The sequence below is a fragment of the Schistocerca nitens genome, chromosome 2, assembly GCF_023898315.1.
Source record: "Schistocerca nitens isolate TAMUIC-IGC-003100 chromosome 2, iqSchNite1.1, whole genome shotgun sequence".
NCBI lineage: Eukaryota > Metazoa > Arthropoda > Insecta > Orthoptera > Acrididae > Schistocerca > Schistocerca nitens.
In genome coordinates this window covers 382,001,467-382,028,455 of record NC_064615.1, presented here as the reverse complement: position 1 = coordinate 382,028,455, position 26,989 = coordinate 382,001,467, and the positions used below count along the sequence as shown (strand labels likewise).

Here is a 26,989-nt window from a genome sequence, read left to right as displayed (position 1 = left end):
CCAACGGCGTTTTTCAAGTATTTAGATTTCTTACGTTATAGGATATGTAAAAAAAAAAAAAAAAAAAAAAAAACTGAAGGCCTCTACAAGTGGAGGAACTGTCTACTGACGTGACAGAAGAAATGTCTGGCACTTGGTACGGAGATCCAGCATTAGAGTCAGAGTTTCACAGTCATGGAAGACTTGCGATCAAATAAGATAGAAGAGATAGTTAATATTCCTTGAAGCATCCCCAACTCTCTTGTGGTTCCCTTTTTAGGTACTCCACGTCGACGTCTGCTCGTAGATATGTATCGTTGAAGGTTTTCCGGCTTTACTTCCCGACGTGACAGCGACGACTCTCCGATGAGGTGCGGGCCTTGTGTTTTGCTATTACTGCGAGTCTTGTAAATATAGCTTTTATTTAGTAATTTACCCGGCTAAAACTCTCCCCTTTTATGATGAAGACAGCCTGCGCCACCTTTCGGAGGGAGTGGGGACGCCAAAGAGTCACAAAAGTTCATATTAAGCAGTCCGTAAAACACGTAAACGTTCACTTCAGTTAGCGTGTTAGTTAATGCCTACGCTTTCTGCTAGATGGTGCTGACTTACTGCTGAATAGCTTTGGTTCCGTAAAACCTTCACTGATTAGTACTAGGTAAATGAAATAAGTACAAGACTCTTGTATTTCACTTTCACTCTATATTCAAGGATTAAGATGGTGATGGATGATGGTCTATTTAAAAGGTTCCTAGCCTGGAGGAATCTAAATAGTTCGCAAATGCCGATATGCATTCACTTTCACTCTACATTCAAGGATTAAGATGGTGATGGATTATGGTCTATTTAAAAGGTTCCTAGCCTGGAGGTATCTAAATAGTCCGCAAATGCCGATATGCACGCGCTCTACGCCCAGATTCGCAACTAACGGCACACAACACTTTCAAAAGTCCACACGTTAATACCAACAGTCAGAAATCGTACACTAAATCACTTTTAATCTCCGTAATATTCTAACAATTTATCGTGAATCTTAACACGATAAAGTCCAATCTAATTATTGTCTCGCTGACTGACACGGGTTCCCCGCCCTTTAACGAAACAATCAGGGAAAAAAGGAGGCAATAATGACGATCACAAGAGTTTAACGTTACTGCCTTCTCCATGACGGAGCTTCCGTGGCTTTGCTGTACTTAGACGTTAAACTACTTGCTGATATACTATAATTTTGATCTGCAATTACCGAACTCTGATTCTACACTATTTTCCCCTCTAAAATTATAATCTTAATTTTAAATTATTCTTTCTATAGCTTTTATCACTGTAAACCGAACCGAGGTGTCACATCCTTCACAATTTCTAAAATCACTGGGGGAAGTAGCAAGCAAAATATTATTGTAGTTGCTGCATCAGGGTTGCCACAAGTTTCCCCAAGTGAAATTCCCTGATTTCCAGACAAGTTTTAGCATTTTTCCCTGAAAAATTTCGAGATCTCAAGGGTTAGTAAAGACATAAGTTGTAAAAAAAAAAAAAATGAAGGGACATCTCTATTTCTAGACGGATGAGCAAACATCTTAAGTACTAACACCAACATATTTTGTAATGAACTGTATTTAGATGGAGGAAGCAAGCCAAATGGTATATGTGTTCGAATAAGACCAGTGATATTATTCTATTTCTAAACGTATGAGTAACAATCTTAAGTACTAACATCAACATCTTTTGTAATGAACTGTATTTAGATGGAGAAAGCAAGCCAAGTGGTATATGTGTTCAATTAAGACCAGTGATGCTATTTTATTTCAATAAAACGAAACACATTTGGTGACAAAAATACGTATTTCCTTGGAGTCGCAAGACAGATTTAAAATACCTTCACTGATTTCAGAAATAACCTCAGAGAAAAGTAGGCATCTTGCAAGAAGTGTATAAGGCGCGGAAGAGTTGTGTAGACGAACACTATAGGTGACAGCCAATAAAATGTTGGATCTACTATGTTCATTATTGTCAGTTATTACACACTGTGTTATGTCTATTATTTGAGTGGTATTGTGTGTCCGGCAGCTTAATTGAGTGGTAAAGTGTTTGTCTATTATGCAAAATGTTCAAATGTGTGTGAAATCTTGTGGGACTTAACTGCTAAGGTCATCAGTCCCTAAGCTTACACACTACTTAACCTAAATTATCCTAAGGACAAACACACACACCCATGCCCGAGGGAGGACTCGAACCTCCGCCGGGACCAGCCGCACAGTCCGTGACTTCAGCGCCTGAGACCGCTCGGCTACCTATTATGCAGCGGACACGGATTCGATTCCCGGCCTGATTGGAGATCTCCGCTCGTGGACTAGGTGTTGTGTTGTCCTCATCGTCATTTCATGACGACTGTCAGTCACGAAGTCGGCCGATGTGGCGTCACCTGAATGAGGACTTGCAAGCCGGAGGCTGAACTTCCCTGGATGGGGCATCCCTGCCAAAAATGGTTCAAATGGCTCTGAGCACTATGGGACTTAACATCTGAGGTCATCAGTCCCCTAGAACTTAGAACTACTTAAACCTAACTAACCTAAGGACATCACACACATCCATGCCTGAGGCAGGTTTCGAATCTGCGACCATAGCGGTCGCGCGGTTCCAGACTGTAGCGCCTAGAACCGCTCGGCCAGGTCATCCATGCCATCAATGGCACACGATTATTTCATTTTACAGACGTTGTGTGATTTTTGTTTCGAGATATATATGAGTATATCGCGTACAAATCGCTAGCGACTGCCACAATTCTCTTCTTCTTATCGTTCGTACCTGCTAATATATGGACTAGCTTCAAAGTATTAACATATATAAAATGTATATAAAACGCCGCACTGTAAAATATACTCGCGGTAAGACAGTCGCAATTTCTGAAATCCATCGCCTGTGGCCTCTTATCTGCCGAGGAGCACCACAGTCCTGGGTCCATGACGAAAATCCGTGCATTATACCACACACGAACAGACCCGGCCTGCGGGCAGATCGGTGTAACTAGATCCGATGGGAAGGGGCTGCACATTTGTGGGAAATGGTAGACTTCTGATCGGCATGTCCGATCAGTTAGAAAACCTGCAGAAATGGCCTGCGGTTTTGGCCCGTTGTGGAAGTACACTCGTCTGGCCAGCTGTTTACGTATCACAGACACCATGTTGATGAAATGAGACTGCGGTGATCGGTCGAAGCAACAGATAACTTGCACGAATACTCTGAGAATCAATAATACTGAGAATAGGTAGCAACTCACTGTGAAGATGATCGCTGAGCCGCAGACGGGCACGTAGAGAAGACAGTCACACTCTCACAACTAAATTTTCGGCCATAGCCTTTGTCAAAAAACGAGAGCACGCACACTTTCACACTAACACTCAGACACAACTCATGCACACATGACCGCTGTCTCCGGCCGCTGCGTCAATAGTCTTTGAGAATCAGATCCAAACAAACCACTCCTCACGCCTCCCGCCTCTCGTCGGCAGCTGCTAGGCTAGCGGCAAGAAATGGTGGCAGCACTGTTTGCAAGCTGAGGCGAATGGTAGGAAGAGGAGAAGGAGTAAGAATAATGGAGTAGTGAAACGGAGCACGTACTCAGCTGCGCCCAGCCAGCGACAATGTATGACATCTCAGTAAACAAACGATTTCATCTACTGAGACAGAAAAACGAGATTTTTCCAGTGTTTTTTTTTCAAATTTCTCTGATATTTCCTCGATTTCCTTGACATGTTTCAAGTTCCCTGATTTCACTGATTTCCAGAACTTGTGGGAATCCTGTGTATAGAATCGTTCAGACTGGACAAAGACAATCGGACTCTTGAAAGAATATCATACTTATAATCTTAAAGGTGGGAAGGCGGATAAATGTTAAAACTATCGTATGATACTGACAAGAATAATATACAGAAGTGAAAAATCATACTTTTCGTTATTAATTGAGGAGAGCCCCGGTGCATGTTACAAACAACTTCTTTAATAGCTCGCAAAAGAGCTAGTGGCTTCAGTATGGGTAGCGAGAGATTAACTCCAACTCTTCAGCTGTTCCAGCTAAATACAGTTCTGAGGTATAGGCTCCACCTAACTCTCAAAACCGGGACTATAAAGGAAAAAAAAACTATGAGAACAATATCCGGGGAAATCAGACTCAAAAGGGCAAGCAAGGTTTGCTGGACATGTAGTTAGGATGAGTATAGACAGAATGACGCAGAGAGTGTGGGAAACAACAGGGAGGACAAGGGGAAAGACAGGAACCAAGTGGGTTGTTGTACTTGGGAAGGACTGGTTGGAATTGGGGATCAAGGTCCATGGAAAGGAAAATTGAAGGAACAAATATACACCGACCAATATGCCGGAGATTAATGACAGAGGAGAATACAGGAAAAGAATAAAGTGTCACCAGGGTGCCGACAGGAGAAACGGAAACTGAAGATCTCGGAAGAAGAGCAGGAGAGAAGAAGAGAAAGATTGAAGAGATTCTGGGAGAAGAGGAGGAAATTGCAGTCCACGTAGGTGTTACCCGTGGTCCTACAGAGGCCGTAACGCAAGTAGGAGAATAAGAAAAAAAAACTAGCACTCGAAAAACTGTTGCCTACTACGAAGCCTAACTCTCAGAGTGACGTAGTTTTCTCCAGTGACACGTCGACGAGAGTTATGGACTGCAAACAGTCTGCGCATGACTCGGCCAGCTCTCGCCTACGGGAACTGTCCGCAGTGGTTCCTGGGTCGTGTTAAGCAGTCTAAACTGTCACTCTTCAGAAAGCAACTAGCTGGCCCCTAGTCATTAGTGACCGGATGGAGGTGTGGTTTCGTGGTGCGGCCAGTGACCCCTTGCTGATCTCTGGCGCGATACCTGGTGGTCCTTAGTTCTCGGTGAGCCTGCTGGCGTTCTGGGTTTGCACCTGACGTTCCCTCGTGGCTGCAACGGAGCGCGCGGAAGTCGCGTATTGTGGCGCGAGCATCGCGACTGTCGTGAGAGCTGCGGCTAATGCCCCTGGTCACCATAGCAAGAAGAGTGAAACAGAAAATTGGCGACCTGTCAGGGTACTTCTGAAGTTTCGCCTGACACTTAAGAAGAGTCAAGGCACTTTCATAGTATTTGTTGACTGAGGAAAAGCGTGCGAAAACGTAAGTTATTGCAAGATGTCTGGAATTGTATGCTGAAAACTTATAACACAACGTGCATGAGAGCCAAGAGGCAAAAATACGAATGGAAGACCACCTTACAGTTCTCAACTGAAAAATCGACATAGGGAATCTTCGGGTTGCGGTACATTGAGGCATCTGTATGTAACATAGTAAGGTGTCTACATCTACATCTACATGGATACTCTGCAAATCACATTTAAGTGCTTGGAAGAGGGTTCATCGAACCACCTTCACAATTCTCTATTATTCCAATCTCGTATAGCGCATGGAAAGAATGAACACCTACATCTTTCCGTACGAGCTCTGATTTCCCTTATTTTATCGTGGTGATCGTTCCTCCCTATGAAGGTCGGTGTCAACAAAATATTTTCGCATTCGGAGGAGAAAGTTGGTGATTGGAATTTCGTGAGAAGATTCCGTCGCAAGGAAAAACGCCTTTCTTTAAATGATGTCCAGCCCAAATTCTGTATCATTTCTGTGACACTCTCTCCCATATTTCGCGATAATACAAAACGTGTTGCCTTTCTTTGAACTTATGTGAATTTGCGTAATGAGGACTGCTGCAAGTGTAAATACTATGACACTGCACTCGGCGTTTCTCTGATTTTGCAAGAAGAAGCCTGCTTACCTCAAATCTTCTAAAGTTGTCTCGTTGTCGCGATAGGAATATTTCTTTACAGGTCGCCGCTTCTAGCACTGAAATATTTAACAGTGAAATTCATCATGGCTTCTGGGATTGCTAAAACGGTCAATATAAAACATTACAAAGTTTACTTTAAGAAAAAAGGCATGTCACATTATTTCTTCGTCAAACTGAAATAGGGAAATTCGTAGGGACTTCAGAAAGTGACTTAGACACGACTTACCCCGCTGAGATAATTACGCAACAAGAGTGGCGCATTGTCAGAATGGAGTACGTATTCCGAGTATCCTGCAGATACAGTTCTTTTGCGGTACGGATAACAGGTGCGTCACAGTGTGTAATGGAATGGCGTAGCAAGTGGAAATGTGTTCTGAAGTTGAAGTGCGTGAGATGGAAAGATACTCGTGGAAAAACGGCTAAACTGTGCACCGATTCGCTTAGAAATTCTGGCGATGTATGTGCAAAATTCAGTGTCGCGTCCAGCTGTACTGAATTGGTACCGACGATTTTATCAAGGCCGCACAGTCGTCGGAGATGGTGATCGGTAAGACCAGATCTTGCAACATGCGATTTTCGGCAAGATGAAAGAGCGTCTGGGAGGGGAGGAGGAACTTTCCAGTATGAGCACATTCACATAGTGGCTCTCGAATGCATCCGTGACTGAGTAGCAGATTTCTATCGCCGAGTAACTGAACGACTGGTAGAGCGTTCCTATCATTGTTTACAGGTTGATGGTGGCTATGTCGAGAAATAGTGTCTTATAGTTGTGTCACTTTCAAGCCTAGCACAGCACTCTATAAAGCTTAATTAAACTGCCATAATAATTGTTAACATACTGTTTGAGGTTCCATCGCTTAACTATTCTCTTGCATATTTTCGTATTACAATTTTTATTCTTTTATTCTCTTTTGCTTACCTCAGCTTAAAAAATAAATTCATGAGGACGATCCTGAACATAAGTGTAAAGTGGATATCTTTTTGGTAAATTCAAATGTTGACGGTTATTTTGAAGTTGACACTCAAACGACATCATGCTAGGTGATATTTGTTTCTTGACACTAACGGTGTGGTTATTCGTTCTTTAATGTAATAGAAGACAAGAGTTTCGTGAGTTTTTCAGGAATTTTATTCAAATATTATTGTAGGTGTAACAGGAGTTAATGCATTACGTATCCTTTTTGTTCTACAATCTATTTTTCTCGTATGCCTTTTATAGAAAACTTTGGATATGAAAAGAGAGAGATTTAAAACTAAGGAGACAGAAAAATAAAAAAATTTCTACTACTGCAAACATTCAGACAACAAACAGTTTCCAAAAATGACAGAAATTATCTACTTCTAATACTAAGGTGGTGTTGGGGAAATAATTCGGTTGGAATATTAAGGTGGTGTTGAGGAAATAACTCTGTTGGAACAATTATTTTATGGCGTATATGAAAAAAATATGCTGTTTAATAGGTGTAATCAACAGACTTTCACTAGACTTTATTATCATATGAATATATAATGGCATAAAAATCACTGAATATCATCAATGTGTAGGAAGATATCATTTTAAGCATACTCATTCCTTAGCGTAGAATAGAAAAGGATGTAATACTATAGTGTGCAGTTACTTTTCGAGGAGACTGTATTTTTCAAATGTGCAAGTGTATTTTAATTGTTGACATGTGTACGCGAAGCACTGTAACGTGCTAAATCCCTATCATATAATGTACATTTTTAGAGCCTGAAGGCTGTACAGCTGCTACTAGAAACTAATATGTATTTTTTTAATAGGAGGACTTATTTTCGTCATGGTTGTATAACCTGACAGAGAGGTGAATGTGGAAACTGCTACGTGTAATCAATGATGACGTTAAATGATGGAGATGACTTCCGGACTTGAAGCGCATCGTGCATCTTAAAGTGAGGAAGAGGGTCATTATTTGTGGCTGAAGGTGGACTACCTTCTTTCCGCGTTACTTGAAAATCTATACCACATACGTAACACGAACCACAATGGAAAACATTAACTAATCCTACAGTGCAGTATATCATTCTTGTATGCACTCATGACATTAATGTCTTATATAGAAAATAGGGAGAGCAGTTGCCTAAGATACAAGTCTGGAAGTTGAGGTTACTGTGCCTGATTATCTGTGCTACGACGTACTGCGATAATCATGCTGCTGATCGCCCTCAACTACCATCCTTATAAAGGCCGCGAATATTTTTAAGTGCTGGAATACGAAAAATAAATAAATATGACAAACATTTTACGTTTTTACGATTGTTGAAACAGAAGCTTCATTTTCGATTATTACGAGGTTAATCGCAAAAGTAATGTATCCTATAAGTACATAGACCTGTTTATTTCTACAATGGTTCACATCAGTTTACAGCTTGAACGTTTAACTTTTTTCCGACATAATCACCATTTCGGTCGATGCATTTTTGTAGACGCTGTGTCAGTTTTTGTATGCCCATGTCATACTAGCTCGCCGCCATGCTATTCAGAAAGTTATGAATCTCTTCTTTCACCTCCTCGTCGGAGCTGAACGCTTTCCGGCCAAATGTTCTTTTAACCTAGGGAACAGGTGTAGTCACTGGGCGCCAAGTCGGGACTATAGGGTGATTATGTTCCACTCAAACTGTTGCAGGAGAGCAACGGTTTGCCGAGCGATGTGTGGGCGAGCGTTGTCATGGAGAATGTGTACGCCCTTGCTCAACATTCCTCTTCTCGGGTTCTGAAATGACCTTTTGAGTTTTTTCAGAGTCTCACAGTACCTGTCAGCGTTAGTTGTGGTCCCAGTGGGCATAAAGTCGACCAGCAATACCCCTTTCCGATCCCAAAATACGTTTGTCATGACTTTACCGGCAAACTGTATTTGTTTGAATTTCCGTGGCTTTGGCGAAGAAGGATGCCGCCACAGGCGTGACTGTTGCTTGGACTCAGGTGTGAAGTGGTCTCGTCACCTGTGACAATTGAGTCCAGAAAGTTGTCCTGTTCGGCTGCAAGGCGGTGAAGAAATGGACGGGAAGCATCAACTCGTTGCCGCATGTAGTCCTCAGTCAGCATGCGTGGCACCCATCTTGCGCTCACATTCCGGTAGTTCAATGTTTCCGTTACAATTCTGTGAGCGGTGCTTCGGGAAACCTCAGGAACCAACGTGCAGAGATCATCCAGGGTGATCCGCCGACCTTCACGCATGCTTTGCTCAACCTTCAACAGTCTCCTCCGAATTTGACGGTCTCCCGCTCCTTTGTTCGTCGTGAATTTCGGTCCGACCGGCTGCAAACTCTCTACACCACTTACGAACGTTTTTGACATCCATGCACGACTCACCATACACTTCCGTCAATTGGCGGTGGATTTCAATCGGCGCAGTGCCCTTTGCGTTCAAAAACCGAATAACTGCGCGCAATTCGCACTTGGCGGTAACATCCAACGGGAGCTCCATTCACAACGACTGCCAAGCCAAGACTGAGCGCCTCAGCGCTGCGTGCGCATGTTTACACACAGCGCGTGAAGCTCTCTTCATAACAGTGTGACCAACTGCCTCACAAACAGAGTTCTGTACTTGTAAAAAAATAGGAGACCTAACTTTTGGGATTACCCTCGTGTATTCGCAAGATGATTTTCAAACGCAGAAATTTGAAACTACGTTGTGGCTGGTTGCTGCCATACGTTACGACTAATTTGTATTTCATATCAACAGCGGCTGTGCCAATATTTGATAAAATTTTTTTTAATTTCTTCATGTTAGGTATCACAGTCGTGTACAACTGTTTTAAGTAACAAAATATTTTCCAAAACGAGAGAAGTATTCTGTAGCAAAAAATTATTCAACACTTTTGGCGAAAATGTCATTTTTTCGTGGGCAATAAAACCGTTTTACTGTAACTGATAGTTAAATAAGACGTCGAGAAGACAATTTAAAAATCCATTAGAAGCGATCACACAGTTTCTTGTTGACGGATCGAGTCGCACGGTAATAATAATAATTACTCTAGCACTATCGTTCTATGAGTACGCAGTATCACTGATTGTCGGACGAAATGCTTTGACCTGTTGTTTCTTGTCAACGAAAGTGTGAAAGTAACGACACCTTACCAAAAAGGTGTGCACCAACAGAAGAACCCTCAGCAACGCGCAGGGTAACCTGAAAACACTTCTAACTTCTGATTCTTTCATCCACTGCAAGTAATCCGGTGGCGCTTTTCAAAACGGTTACTTTTCTATTGTATCACTAAATTCCTCACGCAAGTTTCCTAGCAGGTGCACGACAGCTGTCTCCGCCCGCACTAGAGATAAGCTGGCGAAAAATGTGAATGGGGTCAAGCATTGTGTGGAGAATGGCAGAAGTGATTCAGGTCCGGGCTAACGCCCCGGCGCCGCGGGTGTGACTATATAAGCAGCGGCGGGTGCACGGCGGTCAGAAACCAGCCAACACCACCGCAGCCATGGAGTGCAAGGTGAGCGAGCCCACACTGTTTACTCGAACGCGTGAACGCGGCAGTCAGCGAGATTAAGTTCAAACGCAGTCTGCTGGAAAGCGACTTAAAACAGGTCTACACTGAACGTACGGAACAGCTGCTCGAAAAATAACAGTAAAGTCAGAGTCAAAACGTAATGAGAATACTCAGAGAGCTATTGAGAATTTCCAAACTTGTGAATTTTTTTCACCCCAAAATTCTAAGTTTTCGCGATGTGCTTATTCGGTGGCACGATATGTATACAAATGTGTCACAAACATGCACAACAGGAGAGCATGATTTGAGCCTGTCAATTCGTCCACAGATCGTCACGTGAAATGTAGGTACTACGCTACTTATTCCACAACATAGACGTAAGCGGATCATTCGCAACTTTTTAATCGAAAATAATACGAAATTTTAGTTGCTCTTACGCCATCGCCCTTCTCAACGCCCGTCTTCACTTTGACTCTGGTCAAGGACTAACTAAAAGAAATTTTTTGTTGTTGTCGGTACTCAGAAATCCAGCAATTTAGTTGTTCTGTAGAATACAGAACTTGAGTGTAAGCACGAAATATAGATTATGTGAATGTTTTGCCCCCTGACGTTATGTCCACAAACTTTACAATGAAGTTTTGAATTAATATATCGTGCAGACACTCGAATTGTGTGATCTGTCATGATTACAACGAACTGACTTTTAGGCAACTCTGCTAAAAGAAATTTCTTCGCGCACTTCACATAGTTGTCTACGAAACGATGTACGTGTTGAAAGTTCTATGTTTCTGGTGACATGTCGGGAAAAAGGTTGTATGAAAATTATTTAGAACTAGTTACGAAGTCGGCTTCTCTTTTCTTTTTCCATGCAGCTCTACTTTGCATAGAGAGATTACTTGCAATCATCAACAAAGGAGGTTGGTGTGGATACTATGATTACATTTTCTACGGAAATATTTCTGATTCTGAGGAAACAAGTTTAATTCTTAGAGAATATGTAACACATCATGCAGTGTCTCGCCTTCCAAAAAATGAGTTCGTATATTGAAAACAAACACTCACAATTCAATAGTAATGAAACTTATTACTATTCTCGGATGCAAGTGCATTGTAGAAAAGGAATGTAAACCAATCTTTTACATCAACCTCCTCTTCCCCTCATCGCATTTCGTGGTAATTATAGGAGTTTTTTTCAGATGTAGCTTTCACCGACAATAGGATAATTTAGACGGGAGTGATGGACTCCATGAAGGATGTAGACACTGATTTGCCATAGTTGCGTCCTGGAAACCAGCCTTGTCGTTCGTGTGAAGTAACTCACGCAGAGTGGAGTACAGTGCCTTAGCAGTCTTTTGGATTGTAAACCCGATTAGCCAAACAGTTATTCACTGAACGTGCAGCACAGCTGCACCACTGAACTTGTTATCCAGTGCTTCCTACATTTGTCATGAAGACTCCTCTGCGTCGTAGGGCAACTGAAATCATTCCCGACCACAACTTTTAATATGATTAATACCAGATTTTTGTAGTAGACCCGCCGAATTACTATTATCGACTACATGTTCCCAAAGCTTTCGTTATTTGGAAAATAGCTAAGAAACTACAAAGCTTTTTTTCCAATAGACCATCTGGTTAGCCACTATAAATTACGATATCCCCATACATGTCTTGAAATTTTGTGTATTTTTTAGAAAGTAGGGAGGGAAGGACCATTGTGTTAATATTTTTTCGTTGTAAAGAGAGGAACGTACAATTACTTTTCATATTTTATCCATTACGAATGATTGGTGAAATCCTGCCACGTAAAAACAGTGAGTTTGTTTGTGAAATAACTTTTTATGTTGCCAGTAACGATTTTCTTTTTATTATTTCCTTGTACGACGCTTTTTGAGAAATGATTTCCATTTTAAGTGCGTTTTTCTGTGCTACGCCATTTATTCGTGAAGTTTTCGATGTCTGAGGTGCTGCGGTGTAATATTGTCTTTACAGTAACATAAACATATGAAGTTTGAACTTAATGGTTGATCTTTGTATAGAACTGATGGCGAATTTGGGAAGGACTTCTACTTACGGTTTTCATGTGGTCCGCTTGTGCAGAAACTCGCGCGTAGATAGTAGCAAACGCACAAAACAAAACAGTTACAAAGATATTATTACATACAATAAACAGGGATAACGGGCAACGGCCTTGCCACAGTGGATACACCGGTTCCCGTGAGATCACCGAAGTTAAGCGCTGTCGGGCGTGGCCGGCGCTTGGATGGGTCACCATCCCGCCGCCACGTGCTGTTGCCATTTTTCGGGGTGCACTCAGCCTCGTGATGCCAATTGAGGAGCTACTCGACCGAATAGTAGCGGCTCCGGTCAAAGAAAACCGTCATAACGACCGGGAGAGCGGTGTGCTGACCCCATGCCCCTCCTATCCGCATCCTCACCTGAGGATGATACGGCGGTCGGATGGTCCCGATGGGTCGCTTGCGGCCTGTAGACGGAGTTAGTTTTAAACAGGGATAACGCCATAGGTCGTCCACAGAGTATGATATTCTTTCGTAGAGAGTTCACAAGGTATTTATCTTAATAATCTGGATCGTCATTGCTCATACATATTTACAATGGTACTTGCAACTTCTGGAAACAATGGCGCCTATTTCAATGTATCGCTATTTTTATTGAACTGTAGTATTGAAGCATCTGTAGCTGTAGCTGCATCTGTTTCCAGTCTATCCTTTAATGCTTCGTCTTCATAGTTTTTGTGATCTGAATATATCTACAGTTCTTTCAACAGATCCATTTTATGACCTTTACATAGCCGGTGGACTGCTTTGACATTTTACTCTGCTTTTCTAAGTGGATGCCTTTTACTGTACATGCATCCGGCTATATATGACGTTCTGTGTATAGGTTTTAATGTGTTCTGGTGTGGAAATCTCGGCCTGTTTGTCCTAGGCAGAAGAAGAAGCATTCCTAGCACGTTAGTTTGTATATTCCAGAATGTGAATATGGGTCATGGCTCTAAAAATGGTTCAAATGGCTCTGAGCACTATGGGACTTAACATCTGAGGTCATCAGTCCCCTAGAACGTAGAACTACTTAAACCTAACTAACCTAAGGACATCACACACATCCATGCCCGAGGCAGAGTTCGAACTTGCGACCGTAGCAGTACAGCGACCGTAGCAGTACAGCGACAAGAACCGCATGGCCACCGCGGCCGGCCGAATATGGGTCATGATTACACTTTATGTTATATATTTATTTCTGTAGTAGTATATTATACGTAGACAATCAAATTTTTATTTCATGGTTTTTGAAGATATTTGCAGTCTTTTGTGGTATTTTGTCAATGTGTGGGATGTTTTTATCTTTATCTTCTGTGGTGTGGTATGTGTCTGGGTTTTTCTCTTCGTAGCACTTGAGGTCTGAATTTACCGTCACGGGCTCTGTGTTTGCAGCTGATCGTTCTGTCCGTCGTGATGGCGGTGGCGCACGCCGGGTACCTGGGAGCTCCCGCAGTCTACGCTCCTGGAGCGCCGCTGGCTGCCCGGGCCTACGCCGCCCCTGCCTATGCCGCCCCCCTCGCCAGAGCCTACGCCGCCCCCGTCGCCAGGGCCTATGCCCCAGCAGTAGCCGCCCCCGCCGCCGTCGCTGCCGAGTACGACCCGCACCCCGAGTACAGCTTCGCGTACAACGTGCAGGACGCTCTCACCGGTGACTCCAAGACCCAGCACGAGAGCCGCAGCGGAGACGTCGTCCAGGGCAGCTACAGCCTGGTCGAGCCCGACGGCTCCGTCCGCACCGTCGACTACACGGCTGACCCCGTGAACGGCTTCAACGCCGTCGTCCACAAGGAGGCTGGCGCCCACCCCGCACCTGCGATCGCCGCCCCCGCCTACGCCGCCCCCATCGCCAGGGCTGCCTACGCCGCCCCCATCGCTAGGCCTGCTTATGCTGCTCCTGCTCTCGCATATGGAGGTGCTTACCACGGTTGAACTTTCAAGACATTTGCTTGACGCCTCACATTTTGTACAAACCGCATTATTTATATCTGTATGTCCAGCATGCAAATAAATATTTAATCACACAGTCTTTATTTATTACTTCTTATACTTCAAACTAAGTCACTTATTCACTAACAAAGTGTATCATAATACGTCAATGTCACGTCGTTTAGTGAAGAGCCAGTTTACCCACACTGCTTTTGGAACTATTTTTGGTACTTGTGTTAAAATAGTCTCAGGACTGTTGAAGTTTGTCAGTCTGAAACAAAAACATTTCTCCGCGACCCTTCATCCAAGTTCTCATGCAACGCACGATAAATTCACTACATAACATTCTTCAAAACAAAAAGAGTGTCTATTATTACTTTTAACCCAAATGGAATACATAACCTACAATTAATTGTTTGCACTAACAAGACTAAAAACTGAAGCACCTCGAAGTGGTGCGTTTTGAACGATGCGCTTGGAAAGCTCTAAGTTTCCATGGAGTACTTATCAAAAGGACACTTTCCAGTTCTCTGTGTGTACGTTTGGACAAGTTTCATTCCAGAATGTGATCAGTTGGTTGTGCATCCCATTTCTGCCTCAGAGTCTTGTGTTCTGTGAGGCACTGAATCAATAAGTGCCTAGATTACTTCCTAAGGAATGCATTTTTCCCTTCCCGGAACGGGAGAGTCATAGCTAGGGGTGGTTAATAGAAGTTTTGCGGTTCAAATGGTTCAAATGGCTCTGAGCACTATGGGACTTAACATCTGAGGTCATCAGTCCCCTAGAACTTAGAACTACTTAAACTTAACTAACCTAACTAATCTAAAGACAACACACACATCCATGCCCGAGGCAGGATTCTAACCTGCGACCGTAGCGGTCATGCGGTTCCAGACTGAAGCGCCTAGAACCGCACTGCCACACCGGCCGGCAAGTTTTGCGGTAGTCTAATCAATGCGTACTCCTCACATCCAGTATCTCCTAGATCTGGGACCTGCCAAGCCACAGCAAAATTAGAACATACTCATCGCAGATGCTTCCACAAGCGGCATGGTCATTCTTCTACTTAGGCATCTAGTTTCAATCAACAGAGAGCCTACCACTGCGTTAAGAACAGTGCGAAAGTGTGAAGAAAAGTCATTATGCCTTCAGCAATGGATGGTGGTGATTGAAGATTAAGGACCACAGCTCTCCATACTACCACGTCTGGTTCAATTCTGTGTGTCTCTAGACAGGAAAATCAACTCTATCTTTCCTTCGAGAAGCCATTGGAAATGGTAGTGACCACCGCTAAAGCCGAGGCAAGACTGCGATACTTCATTGTACCCAATTCTTCAGCTTAGTGTGACGTATCCGTGAGAGCTGGCGGCCCTTTTGCTTCTGTGTTCTGAAATTAATGAGATATTTACTGTAGGAACAGTCAGCACAGTTTTTGCATACAAACAATTAACAGCTGTTTGTCGCGTGACGTGTGACATTACAGACACTTAAATTTACTCTGCTGTCGCTCGCAGATGTGATCACCAGACTGTTGGCTATTGGGTTGAACAAATTCCTTTATTTCATCACAGTTGCCACGTAAGTTCTACGGCAGATGGATTACCTTAAACACATGAAATTGCAGTCCTCTTTGACAAGTGCATTACAAACAGAGCAACTATTTGCAGTCCCATTACAACTACCACCCTCAAATCTTTCAAACGGCCCCGGTTGATTGCATGTTAGTATCAGTTATCAGTTCTCGACACATCAAGTCGCCTGAGTTCACAGACTGACTGTCAAGTAAACTGAACTGACGATTGCTTGCTTAAAAAAAAATGGCTTTTTGCACTATGGGACTTAACTGCTGAGGTCATCAGTCCCCTAGAACTTAGAACTACTTAAACCTAACTAACCTAAGGACATCACACACATCCATGCCCGAGGCAGGATTCGAACCTGCGACCGTAGCAGTCGCGCGGTTCCAGACTGTAGCGCCTAGAACCGCTCGGCCACCTCGGCCGGCGATTGCTTGTTTCAGTTGGATCTCTCTTTACACATTATATACTTAGGAATATTAAAATGTAGCAAGTAACTTGAAAACAACATCGATTGCATACCATCCTGACGCCATTCCGTAACTTCGAAGTCAACATAAATACTCACACTATTGGCTATTGGGTTGAACAAATTCCTTTATTTCATCACAGTTGCCACGTAAGTTCTACGGCAGATGGATTACCTTAAACACATGAAATTGCAGTCCTCTTTGACAAGTGCATTACAAACAGAGCAACTATTTGCAGTCCCATTACAACTACCACCCTCAAATCTTTCAAACGGCCCCGGTTGATTGCATGTTAGTATCAGTTATCAGTTCTCGACACATCAAGTCGCCTGAGTTCACAGACTGACTGTCAAGTAAACTGAACTGACGATTGCTTGCTTAAAAAAAAATGGCTTTTTGCACTATGGGACTTAACTGCTGAGGTCATCAGTCCCCTAGAACTTAGAACTACTTAAACCTAACTAACCTAAGGACATCACACACATCCATGCCCGAGGCAGGATTCGAACCTGCGACCGTAGCAGTCGCGCGGTTCCAGACTGTAGCGCCTAGAACCGCTCGGCCACCTCGGCCGGCGATTGCTTGTTTCAGTTGGATCTCTCTTTACACATTATATACTTAGGAATATTAAAATGTAGCAAGTAACTTGAAAACAACATCGATTGCATACCATCCTGACGCCATTCCGTAACTTCGAAGTCAACATAAATACTCACACTATTCGTGAGGTTGCAATTTAGACTTTCTTTTCAACAACAACAGTTCCACAATCAGCTCCAGTGTACATCACGATGCCGACCGGTCACCGCGTCTTCCTCTGCGGTATGGCGTCATTCGGGTGCGGTGTAGAAGGGGCACTGCGAGAGCTCACTGCTCCCGTGGCCTTTGTCGACTTTTCAGACCGTGGATTTTTTTTTTCAGGGCAACCATAAATGAACTGCAACAGTCAAATGGGGATTTGATGCCCACTCATCTTGAATGCATTCGCCTCTGTAGATGCAAGTTTAGCGTTTATCACTCTAATGAAGAAGACCTAGGTTAATTTCTTGTACTGCCAGGGAGTTTTCCGTGGGTGGGTCGGGGGAGGGGTGCAGGGTGCAGGGGAGTGGGTGGGGGAGGAAAGAAACAGGATGTCCTCCTCAGCCTCTGAGTGCAGTTGAGGTGCTTCCTGAATGAGGAGTAGCAGCTCCAAGCTCTGTGAAGCTGGCAGTGACTAGGAGAGCAGTTTACTGACCACATCCATGCCGCATCCAACTGACGCCATAAGACACAGTGAAACTTTGGCTGACCAGCATCACATGGTCCTCTGAGCGTAAATTCGTAGTTTCTTCTTTTCCTGTCGAAAGTAAAACAAATACCTTAACGGCAGTATCATCTTCACTCGGTACAAAAAAAGGACGACGCAATTCAATCAGCTTTTCGCGCCATAATTACAGGGGAAGGCAAAATAATGTGAGCAGTAGTAGTAATGGGATGGTTGTGTTTGACGGTAAACAACGCAGGTAAGGCACGTGTCGCGCTGGACTGGGCGTGTTCAGTACGGACTAGGCATCAGTGCAGGTTGCTTACGCGTAGGGCACACTTCATATATGCATTCAGAGGCAGAGGTCGACGTGCAATGAAAGACCCAACAGAGTTCGAAAGAGGGCAGATTGTGGGAACCCCTATTAGCTGGAGCATCAGTAACGAAGACATCCAACTTAGTGAATGTTTCAAGAGCAACTGTTTCAATAGCCATGACAGCCCACACAAAACATGGAAAGACATCATCGTGTGAACGTAATAGTGGGAGCAAATAAAACTAAATGACAGAGATCATCGTACGCTAACACGAACTGTGTCAAAACAACTCTAGGTTACGGTGGCTAAAGTGACTGCAGAGCCCAATAGCCTTCTTCGAGACCCTGTATCTATCGACACTGTCAGCCGAGATCTCCACAAAGCGAATATTTACGGACGAGCTGCTGTACCGAAACCATTAGTGACGACAACCAACGCATAAAAGCGTGAAACATGCTGTCAGGAGCATAAATCCTGGACAGCTCATCAGTGAAAACACGTCATATGGCCCGACGAGTCAACGTTTTCGTTATTTCCAACATCTGGCCGGGTTTACGTCTGGAGAACGCCAAAAGAAGCCTACAATCCTGATTGCTTGATGCCAACGATAGCATGGAGGTGTAAGTGTGATGGTGTGGGCAGCCATATCATGGTATTCTGCTGGTCCCATCATTACTCTCAAAGGCCGTGTTACAGCCATCGATTAAGTGAACGTTTTAGGTGATCGAGTGCACCCCGTGCGAGCGCTACGGTCGCAGATTCGAATTCCGCCTCGGGCATGGATGTGTGTGATGTCCTTAGGTTAGTTGGGTTTAAGTAGTTCTAAGTTCTAGGGGACTTAAGATTTCAGAAGTTAAGTCCCATAGTGCTCAGAGCCATTTGATCCATTTTTTGAAGTGCACCCCATGATTCAAATGTTGTTCTCCAATAATGATACCATATTTCAGGACGATAATGCACCCATTCAAACAGCCAGGACAGTACAATCGTTGTATGAGGAGCATGCAACTGAACTGCAGCATCCTCTCTGGCCAGCACAGTTCCCGGATTTGAACACTGTTGAACCCTTGTGGACAGTGTTGGATCGCAGACCCCAGAGCAGAGATCTGCCTCCCTGACCACTACAGTAGTTAGACGAGCTTCTGATCGAGGAGTGGCATAACAATGTACCGAAGACTATACAACCATTATATGACAGTATTCCAATAAGAATCGCAGCTGTATTAAGGGCAAATGGAGGTCCAACCCCTTATTAATGAGCCTCTCCCAATTAAGTACAGGTGTTAACATTTTTTTGCCTATCCCCTGTACAAAATAGCAGTGTGTATGTTGTAAAAAGCCATTTTTTACAGAAAACACGTGGGAATATTTAGCAGTTTATTAACTGTTCGAACGCAATCTGTGATTCTTGAATTCAAGAAATTTTGACACGTACAGTTGTGTACTAATTTCTATTCATTGTTTGCGAATAGTCCTATGGCCATACCACATCACTGAAGAGTTCTTAATTAGAATAACCCAGTACTTTGTGAGGGTGTGGGGTTTGTTATTCTGCGCAATGGATTAATCTGAGAGGTACCCTTTACCCTGTGGCTCCTGCAAGATGCAATTTCCAACCCCACACTGCTACAGGTCAGACAGACGCTCCTAACGGTCTAAAGAGAAATGCCTGAAAAACTTTCAGCGGTAAATATCTTCTGGAGCCGTACGGTGTAAGGAAATGACATAAAAATACACAAAATTTCTTACGTAACTAGTGGGATACTTGGGTACTGGAGTAGTGCTAGTTAGTGTAAGAAAAACATGAACTAACGAAAATTATTATTTATTTTGCTAAAATTCTGAGAAATCACAATGGCACTTTTAGTTATGAACTTAACACGTTATTTCCTGGTTCTTTTCGGAATTTGAAGTTACCTCTCAAGGATAGGATTCGCTAATGAAATTTCTATACAAAGTTTAAGATTGTTATTGACATGGCAGAATGGCTGAGAACCGCGCCTACTCAACTCAACTTGAATAATTATCCGTTAGAATGTTGCTAGGTACGGTCGAGGCTGTAGCGTGAGAAATGCAGTGAAGTGTACTGTTGTGGAGGAAATATGGGGCTCGCAAGAGCTGTAGCGCACAATACCGTAAGCTGCAATGACTGCTGTCTGCGCCGCTCGCTGCTGACAGATAACTCTCGTTCTATCTGGACTGACCTTAGCCAAACAAACTCTCCCTATGCCTTGATGAAGTCAAGGACTCCTATTCGCCCCTAGTCTAACTATTGGCGTGGTACACCGGTCAGATAACCAGTCCACCGCGATGCCACTCAAAATTCGCTCGCAGGCGTTCAACTACAACTCTGTCCGTTCACGCCGCACAGTAAGTGTGTCGGCCAACACAGTGAACAACGCTTAGTCACAAGGACTCAATACAGAGTCGCACTCCGATTCGCTCTCGACAGAGTTGCTCTCCCAATGAAGTACTGAGGAGAGACACTCCTCGCTCTTTGAGTACACGTACGAGCGCGCACGCTTTCGTTACGTGTTCTCGCTCCAAGAGCGACAACGGAACGGCCCCTCTCCACGCCAGACGTGAAGGGGTATATCCTTCGGTCTCTTCCATTTCTCCTTCAGCTCAAGGCGTCAGAAATATCGTCTGCCAATCAGCATTGCTCTTCTAAAACGGGAGAATGACGTTTCGTTTAAGGCGACCAATCCGGAAATCTGTAGTATCGGCGTTTGGCGTTTGCTGTCTTCCTGTGAAAATCTCTGAAACTGCATGCTATGTGTAAAGAATGCGTAGGCTGGCCGCTCCCACGCAATGTAGCGGAATTTGCTTTTAAGCGGAACACGGGGTCGTCCTTTCACTCGGGCAAACGCTGTCTGCTCTAAGGGCGGTCACCGGCCGACGTAGATGGGTTGGGACCGGCCTCCTGGCGTGCGGTTGCCTCTCTCGAACTAAAAGCTCCTGTGACCGTCGTGTCTGGAATGTATGTGTGTGTACGCCAGCCTCGAGTATTTCAACCACGGTGCGCACTTGCGATTTATTATTTATTTGCATATCGTTTACATGTATTCATAAAATATTGACTTTATCTTATCGAGTTTGGGTTCGAATGAAGCGTCTTGATGTGCGGAATATGATAGTGAGGGCGGAATATGTAAGCAATGAAGGTCAGGAGACCACGACGTCGTACAACTTCATACGAGATACATCACCGTATCCGAAACCGGACACCCATCTTGTACGCTAACATGATGTAAGTTAATTAACTATGAATTTAGTGAAAACGTCAGTTTGCTACCGTTATGAAAAACGGTAGATACTTGTCTAGACGTATAACAGCGTAACATCTGTCGAGTGCGTTCCTTAAATTTGGTGCATATATAAATGGGCGTCATTGAAGTAACCATCAAAGTGGCGTCACTATATCCCATCGACGACGAAATGGTTAGGGACAAAGTGAAGTGCAAGCTGGGATGTGACGAGGATAGTCAAGGAAATCAGCTACATCCTTTGCAACACTAAACATAAATCGCTCCTCGGTGAGCCCTCAAAACTCCTGTAACATCTCGAGGTATGACTCTACAGTGTGTTGGAATTATACCCTATACACCTTGCAAGGCTACTCACTGTCATTCATGTATAGTTGATGCTGGGTTCATCGGCATCGACACCCTCGCAGAAATACTCGACAGTGTGATATGGAGTGGTCAACAGAGGGTCATGAATTCATGAGTAGTGTTTACCGAGCCACTTGCGTGCAACTGAATACCAATCACTTGTTGTAACTGACAATTTGAAAGTTTTTACAACACAACTTTTATTTACGTGAGTCTACGTGGAAATGACTGAACAACAACGAAAAGTCACAATCACAAAACCAGTAAGAGTTTACTACTAGAGGCAACAAAAAATAACTTCCAAGTTTCCCTCAAGAATCCGTGGTAACACACATACACTTTATTTCAAGTCCTATTCCGATGGCGAAGACGTAGTCTTCCGTGGAGACGTTTCTGAGGTCGGTACTCGGCGTTAACTGACGTCTGGTGCTGGTTTTAGCCTTTAAATAGTATTGGCCAGCCAATCGGATGTTGGTGTAGTAATACTTCCTGCAGGCCATCTCGCTCTGCAGGAAGTAGTACGTGGAATGTCTGTTTCCAAAACAGCCGATGTTTACCATTGCTTTCGCCTTGGGCATAGACAACCTCAGTTCTGTGTGGTATTTGTTGTGTTGCCGGCCCGCAGAGGCTACCTTGGTGACGGCATAACATGACTAATGCACTGTCTTCTTGAAACATGGCGTCTCCATCAGAGTATTTTAACGCCTGGTGCACATGGTCTACAAAAATGACTACGTAACATGGGTGATTCATCGGTACATGCTACACGCAACTACTATTTCACGATACAGTAACAATGTTCGCAGATCCATTACAGCCAATGAATCCTGCTTTCGACATGTCAGCAAAGCGACGTGAGTCGGTTGTTGGCAGCTGAAGGCAATGTGGCGCATATGTCAGCGTAAACTGTTAATAGAAATGTGTTCTTAAAGCTCCACATTATTCAAAGCGATGTTGATCTGGCTCACAACATATCGTCGATCGCCCAGTATAACTCTGCGGAGGTGGCGTGGCGTCCAGTCAGCAAACTCCTGTGGTCGTCCGGTGCTCTGTTACTGCAATACTTAATATCCAACCTATCCACTATTTACTGTATTCGAGAGTTGGAACCCCCTTCCTTTTGGGAATAATTGTCGGGCTACTGTTAGGATTTAAATTCCAATATGGAACAGTTACCAATCGTCTTCGTCGTTGCCTTCTCTGCCAGTCTTCGCTATGTGTCATCACCTTCGCCGCCAGTCCTCGCTCCGTGTCATTGCCTTCCCCGCCAGCGCTCGCCAGCCGTCATCGCTTTCGTTACCAGTCATCATCTTCGCATCGTCATCTCGTCCTCGCCACTGATCATTCCCAACCGCATCTTCACTGCTGGAATTTGCCTCCATCAAGGTCATCTTCGTTTCATCGCTTGTTTGTCATCGCCGCGGCCTTCATCCGTTGATCGCCGCCACCGCATCACGCCTGACATAGCTGCTTCCATCCCTGTCACATCGCAGACATTCTCATTGTTCACAGCTTCACCACAGATCGTCATCGTCGTCCCAGCGCCGCCTCGGTGGATGCTCACTGCAGTCAACGCCATTCATCACTTTCGTCTTCATGAACCAACCTACTGCACCATCAGAATGAGATTTTCACTCTGCAGCGGAGTGTGCGCTGATATGAAACTTCCTGGCAGATTAAAACTGTGTGCCCGACCGAGACTCGAACTCGGGACCTCGAGTTCGAGTCTCGGTCGGGCACACAGTTTTAATCTGCCAGGAAGCTACTGCACCATCATCTACACCTCTGCCTCTCCTGCTCCTATTGTCACCACATGTAGCATGTCTTTTAATCCACCCCTCTACATCTCTCCCCTTTACTTACCAAATCCTGTCCTACCACAGCAGTTAGACATGCATATCTCTCTGTGCCCCACTCTACCTACCTTTTCCTTTTCAGCCACGACTCACCAGCCACCTTCACTATTGGCGTACATGTCATCACCCACTGAGTAACAGTTGCAACAGATAATGTCACAAGCATCACCTCATTGAGCCTCACTGCACTGACCAACACCAGCCATGCTCAAGGCCTGCTTAACTCCCATATAACCATCAACAACGTCATATCCCGCCAACTCCCATCTCACAACCACCTTTCCCTCCAACAGCGGTTACAAAACCTACAAAACGTTAAACCACTGACATATCTCCCCCTCCCATGCCTAAAAGTCCATAAAACGAAACAAAACGAACATGATGGCACTCAGCATATGGATACAACTCTTCCTTCTCCAAGTTCTTCCTCTACCATCCACAGCTTCATCTTCTCCAACACTGACCAAAAATTCCTTAAATCTGAATCCCTCACCCTAGAAATAAAAAAAATACCTACCAAGCCTCCACATTCAACAAATCATCCCAAGAAATGATTATGTCTTACTAAGGTCCTTAAACCCCAAACTTCTGTACTGCCCTCCTCTCCAAAATTCCCTGCATTATCATTGGTCCCAAAGCTTCCTTAACACCTCTCACCACCACATCCATGGCCAAACAACCTCAACCTCCCTGCCATTCTCCTACCCTCACAAAAATGATCATAGACATTGACTTTGGGATCATGGATGAGGAAGTGGCATCTGAGCTGAACAACCAACTTGATTTAGTGCCTCAAAAAGCCCTATGCATCAATAATGACCTACCCCACTCACCTTGTCCATGTCTTTTCTGAATCTGCCGCCATCATGGACCTTTTCCTTAAAGAGAGAGCCTTGATATACCACCACTGCCACAATGTCTAACATTCAAACTCCCATCCTACGTCCTACTGCTACCAAAATGCTCTATATTACAATTACCACCTGACTAAAGACCGTAAAAACCCACCTACCTGTCCATACTGCAAAGCCTCCCAATTTCTTAAACAGTGCCCTAATTTAGCATCCCCTCCTGCCTGTAACACCTGCAATGACTCCTACCCCCCCATACTCTGCGAAATCCAAAACTAAGCCACAACCTACCAAACAAGAGCTCACTGTCCCAATCTGACCCATTGATGCCCCTACTCATCCCCACAATTCCCTTCATCCATTTCCCACTGCTGAAGATATTATCAAATTCTCTCAGTCATCCTCCAAAACATCCAGCCACCAGCCATTCCAACATCAACACACTCTCCAACAAATCTCCCTTGTTACCTGCTCTATCTTCCATCTCAAAACCCAAGTTACCTGCTCCTATAACCAGATCCATTTCATCTTCACCTCCCTTCACGCCCTTGCCTTAATCTCCTCAGACCTCATCCACATAATTCACTTTTATCCCTTGTAATGGCGCAAAAGCACTACACAATCCAGTACCACAAATGTCTGCTCCCTCCCCAACAATAAACACTTTTTGATGCATAACATATCCCAACAAAATGTCCATACATTTATCCTTAATGAAACATTCCTCCAACCCTATCACACCATCCGAATCTCCCCCTATATCATCCACTGTACAGATAACCTCCATCATCTGGCCAGAGGTGGAGTTGTGTATTGACCACAACAAGAATGTCCCTATTAGCCACAACCCTTATATAATAGTCCCACCAAACATTTTATCCTTACCCTTTTTTTTCCAAACCCTAACCACTACCTGTGCCACCATATACATCTGATCTAATCACTTCCTTTCCTATGACTTCCTCATCCAAATATAGTGTACCTTTTCCACCTATATTACTGCAGCTGAGCTCAACATCCATAGCAGATCCCTGGTAGAACTCCATCTGTGGCGTCAGTTTTCTGACTCCCTGTGAGGTGACATTGTTCGATTTCACACCGTACCCTTCTTTTCCGACTCCTTGTGAGGTGACATTGTTCCATCCCACACCATACCCTTCCTGAAAGCAACACCATCGCCTCATGTCATCCCAGCATCTCCAAACTTCCTAGGATACCGCACTGCAGAAGTCCTTGACACAATTGGAAGTAACAACCTACCTGTATTCCTCACTTTTCATTCACACAACCTCGTCTCCATGCACCCCATCCTAATTTCCACCCAAGAGTTATCAGCGACTACTCCCACGCTAACTGGAATGCCTATTGGAAATCCATTGAAACTCAGATTGGAAGCCACCCCATGTCCTTCCATCAACCTGACGGAGCTATGTTCACCCACAGTAAGAACATATATCCTCACTGCACACCCTCTGCCCATAAGCCCTATTGCTCCCCCAAGAATGCCATTGCATTTACCGCTCCTTCTAGCACACTCGTAATCGGGATACACAAGCCACTGGAAAATACAGAGACACATCATGAATTTATTAAATGCAAAAAAACGCTGCAAGTGGCGCCAACATTGCACAAACTCAGCGCTATACTCACATTAACTCTTCCAAGTACTGGAAAGCATTCCATCGACTCACTGGCAATAACGCCACAGCTAACTGCCTGCTTCTCCATGACAACCATCTCTTACCTGACAATCCGAGTAAAGCTAACCATTTTGTATCCTATCTTTCTGACATTTTCTCCATCCCTGATAATCCACATTTTAATTACTCACTTCTTCCTACCATCCATGAACGTACAAATACCGCTGTTACACACTTGGCTGACAACTTTTTGTAACTGGACAAAATATGCCAGAAACAGAATTAAGTACACCAATACAGCAAACGATATAAAACGAGTACTCCACAAGAAACACAATACTTCCCCCAGTCATGACTAAATTACTTATTGACACCTAAAAGAATGTTCCTTCTACTTTCTCATCACCCTTGCGCCCTACTATCCTTTCCATAGGTTACTGTCCTTAAAAATGGAAAACAGCCAAAATTCTACTTTTCCTCAAACCCTACGAATCGCCTACTGGCGCTTCCTCCTAGCACTTCATCTACCTCACCTCAGTATTTAGTAAGGTCTTCGAATCCATTGTCTGCCAATGCATGTACCAACACTTGAACCAACACCACCATCTTCCCATTGTCCAGTGTGGCTTCTGTCCTAATTTCTGCTCTGATGGTCAGCTCGAACACCTCATCCATCTCCTACCCCATCAACCCTACTCCCATAAATCTGCTATTTTTGTCTTCAAATGGTTAAGATGGCTCTAAGCACTATGGGACTTAACATCTGAGGTCATCAGTCCCCTAGACTTAGAACTACTTAGACCTAACAAACCTAAGGACATCACACACATTCATACCCAAGGCAGGATTCGAATCTGCGACTGTAACAGCAGTGCGGTTCTGGACTGAAGCGCCTAGAACCTCTCGGCCACAGCGGCCGGCTTTTTGTCTTCCTTGACCTAGAAAAAGCCTACGACTGTTTATGGCATTCCAGTCTCCTTTTCAGACCCCAGACATATACACTTCCAATTAACTATGTCAGTGTTATTGCTTCCTTTCTATTTAATCACCCCTCCTTTGTCATTATTAACAATACCAATTCCCATAGCTTCTATCCCATTTCAGGAATTCCCCAAGGATCTGTACTCCCTTGTACTGGTAGGTAGGACAGCTTGACTGTGGAAGTGGAAGGGTAGCCCACAACATAGACAGA

The 26,989-nt window shown here is 44.1% G+C and overlaps 1 protein-coding gene across 1 annotated transcript; it reads left to right on the top strand.

The window, feature by feature from the left end:
• Positions 1-10,234: 10,234 nt before the first annotated feature.
• On the top strand, positions 10,235-14,232 carry LOC126235037 (cuticle protein 18.6-like). Its single transcript, XM_049943772.1, has 2 exons — positions 10,235-10,289; positions 13,661-14,232. The coding sequence occupies exons 1-2, from the start codon at positions 10,235-10,237 to the stop codon at positions 14,230-14,232; spliced, it is 627 nt and encodes a 208-aa protein (XP_049799729.1).
• The last annotated feature ends 12,757 nt before the right edge of the window (positions 14,233-26,989 follow it).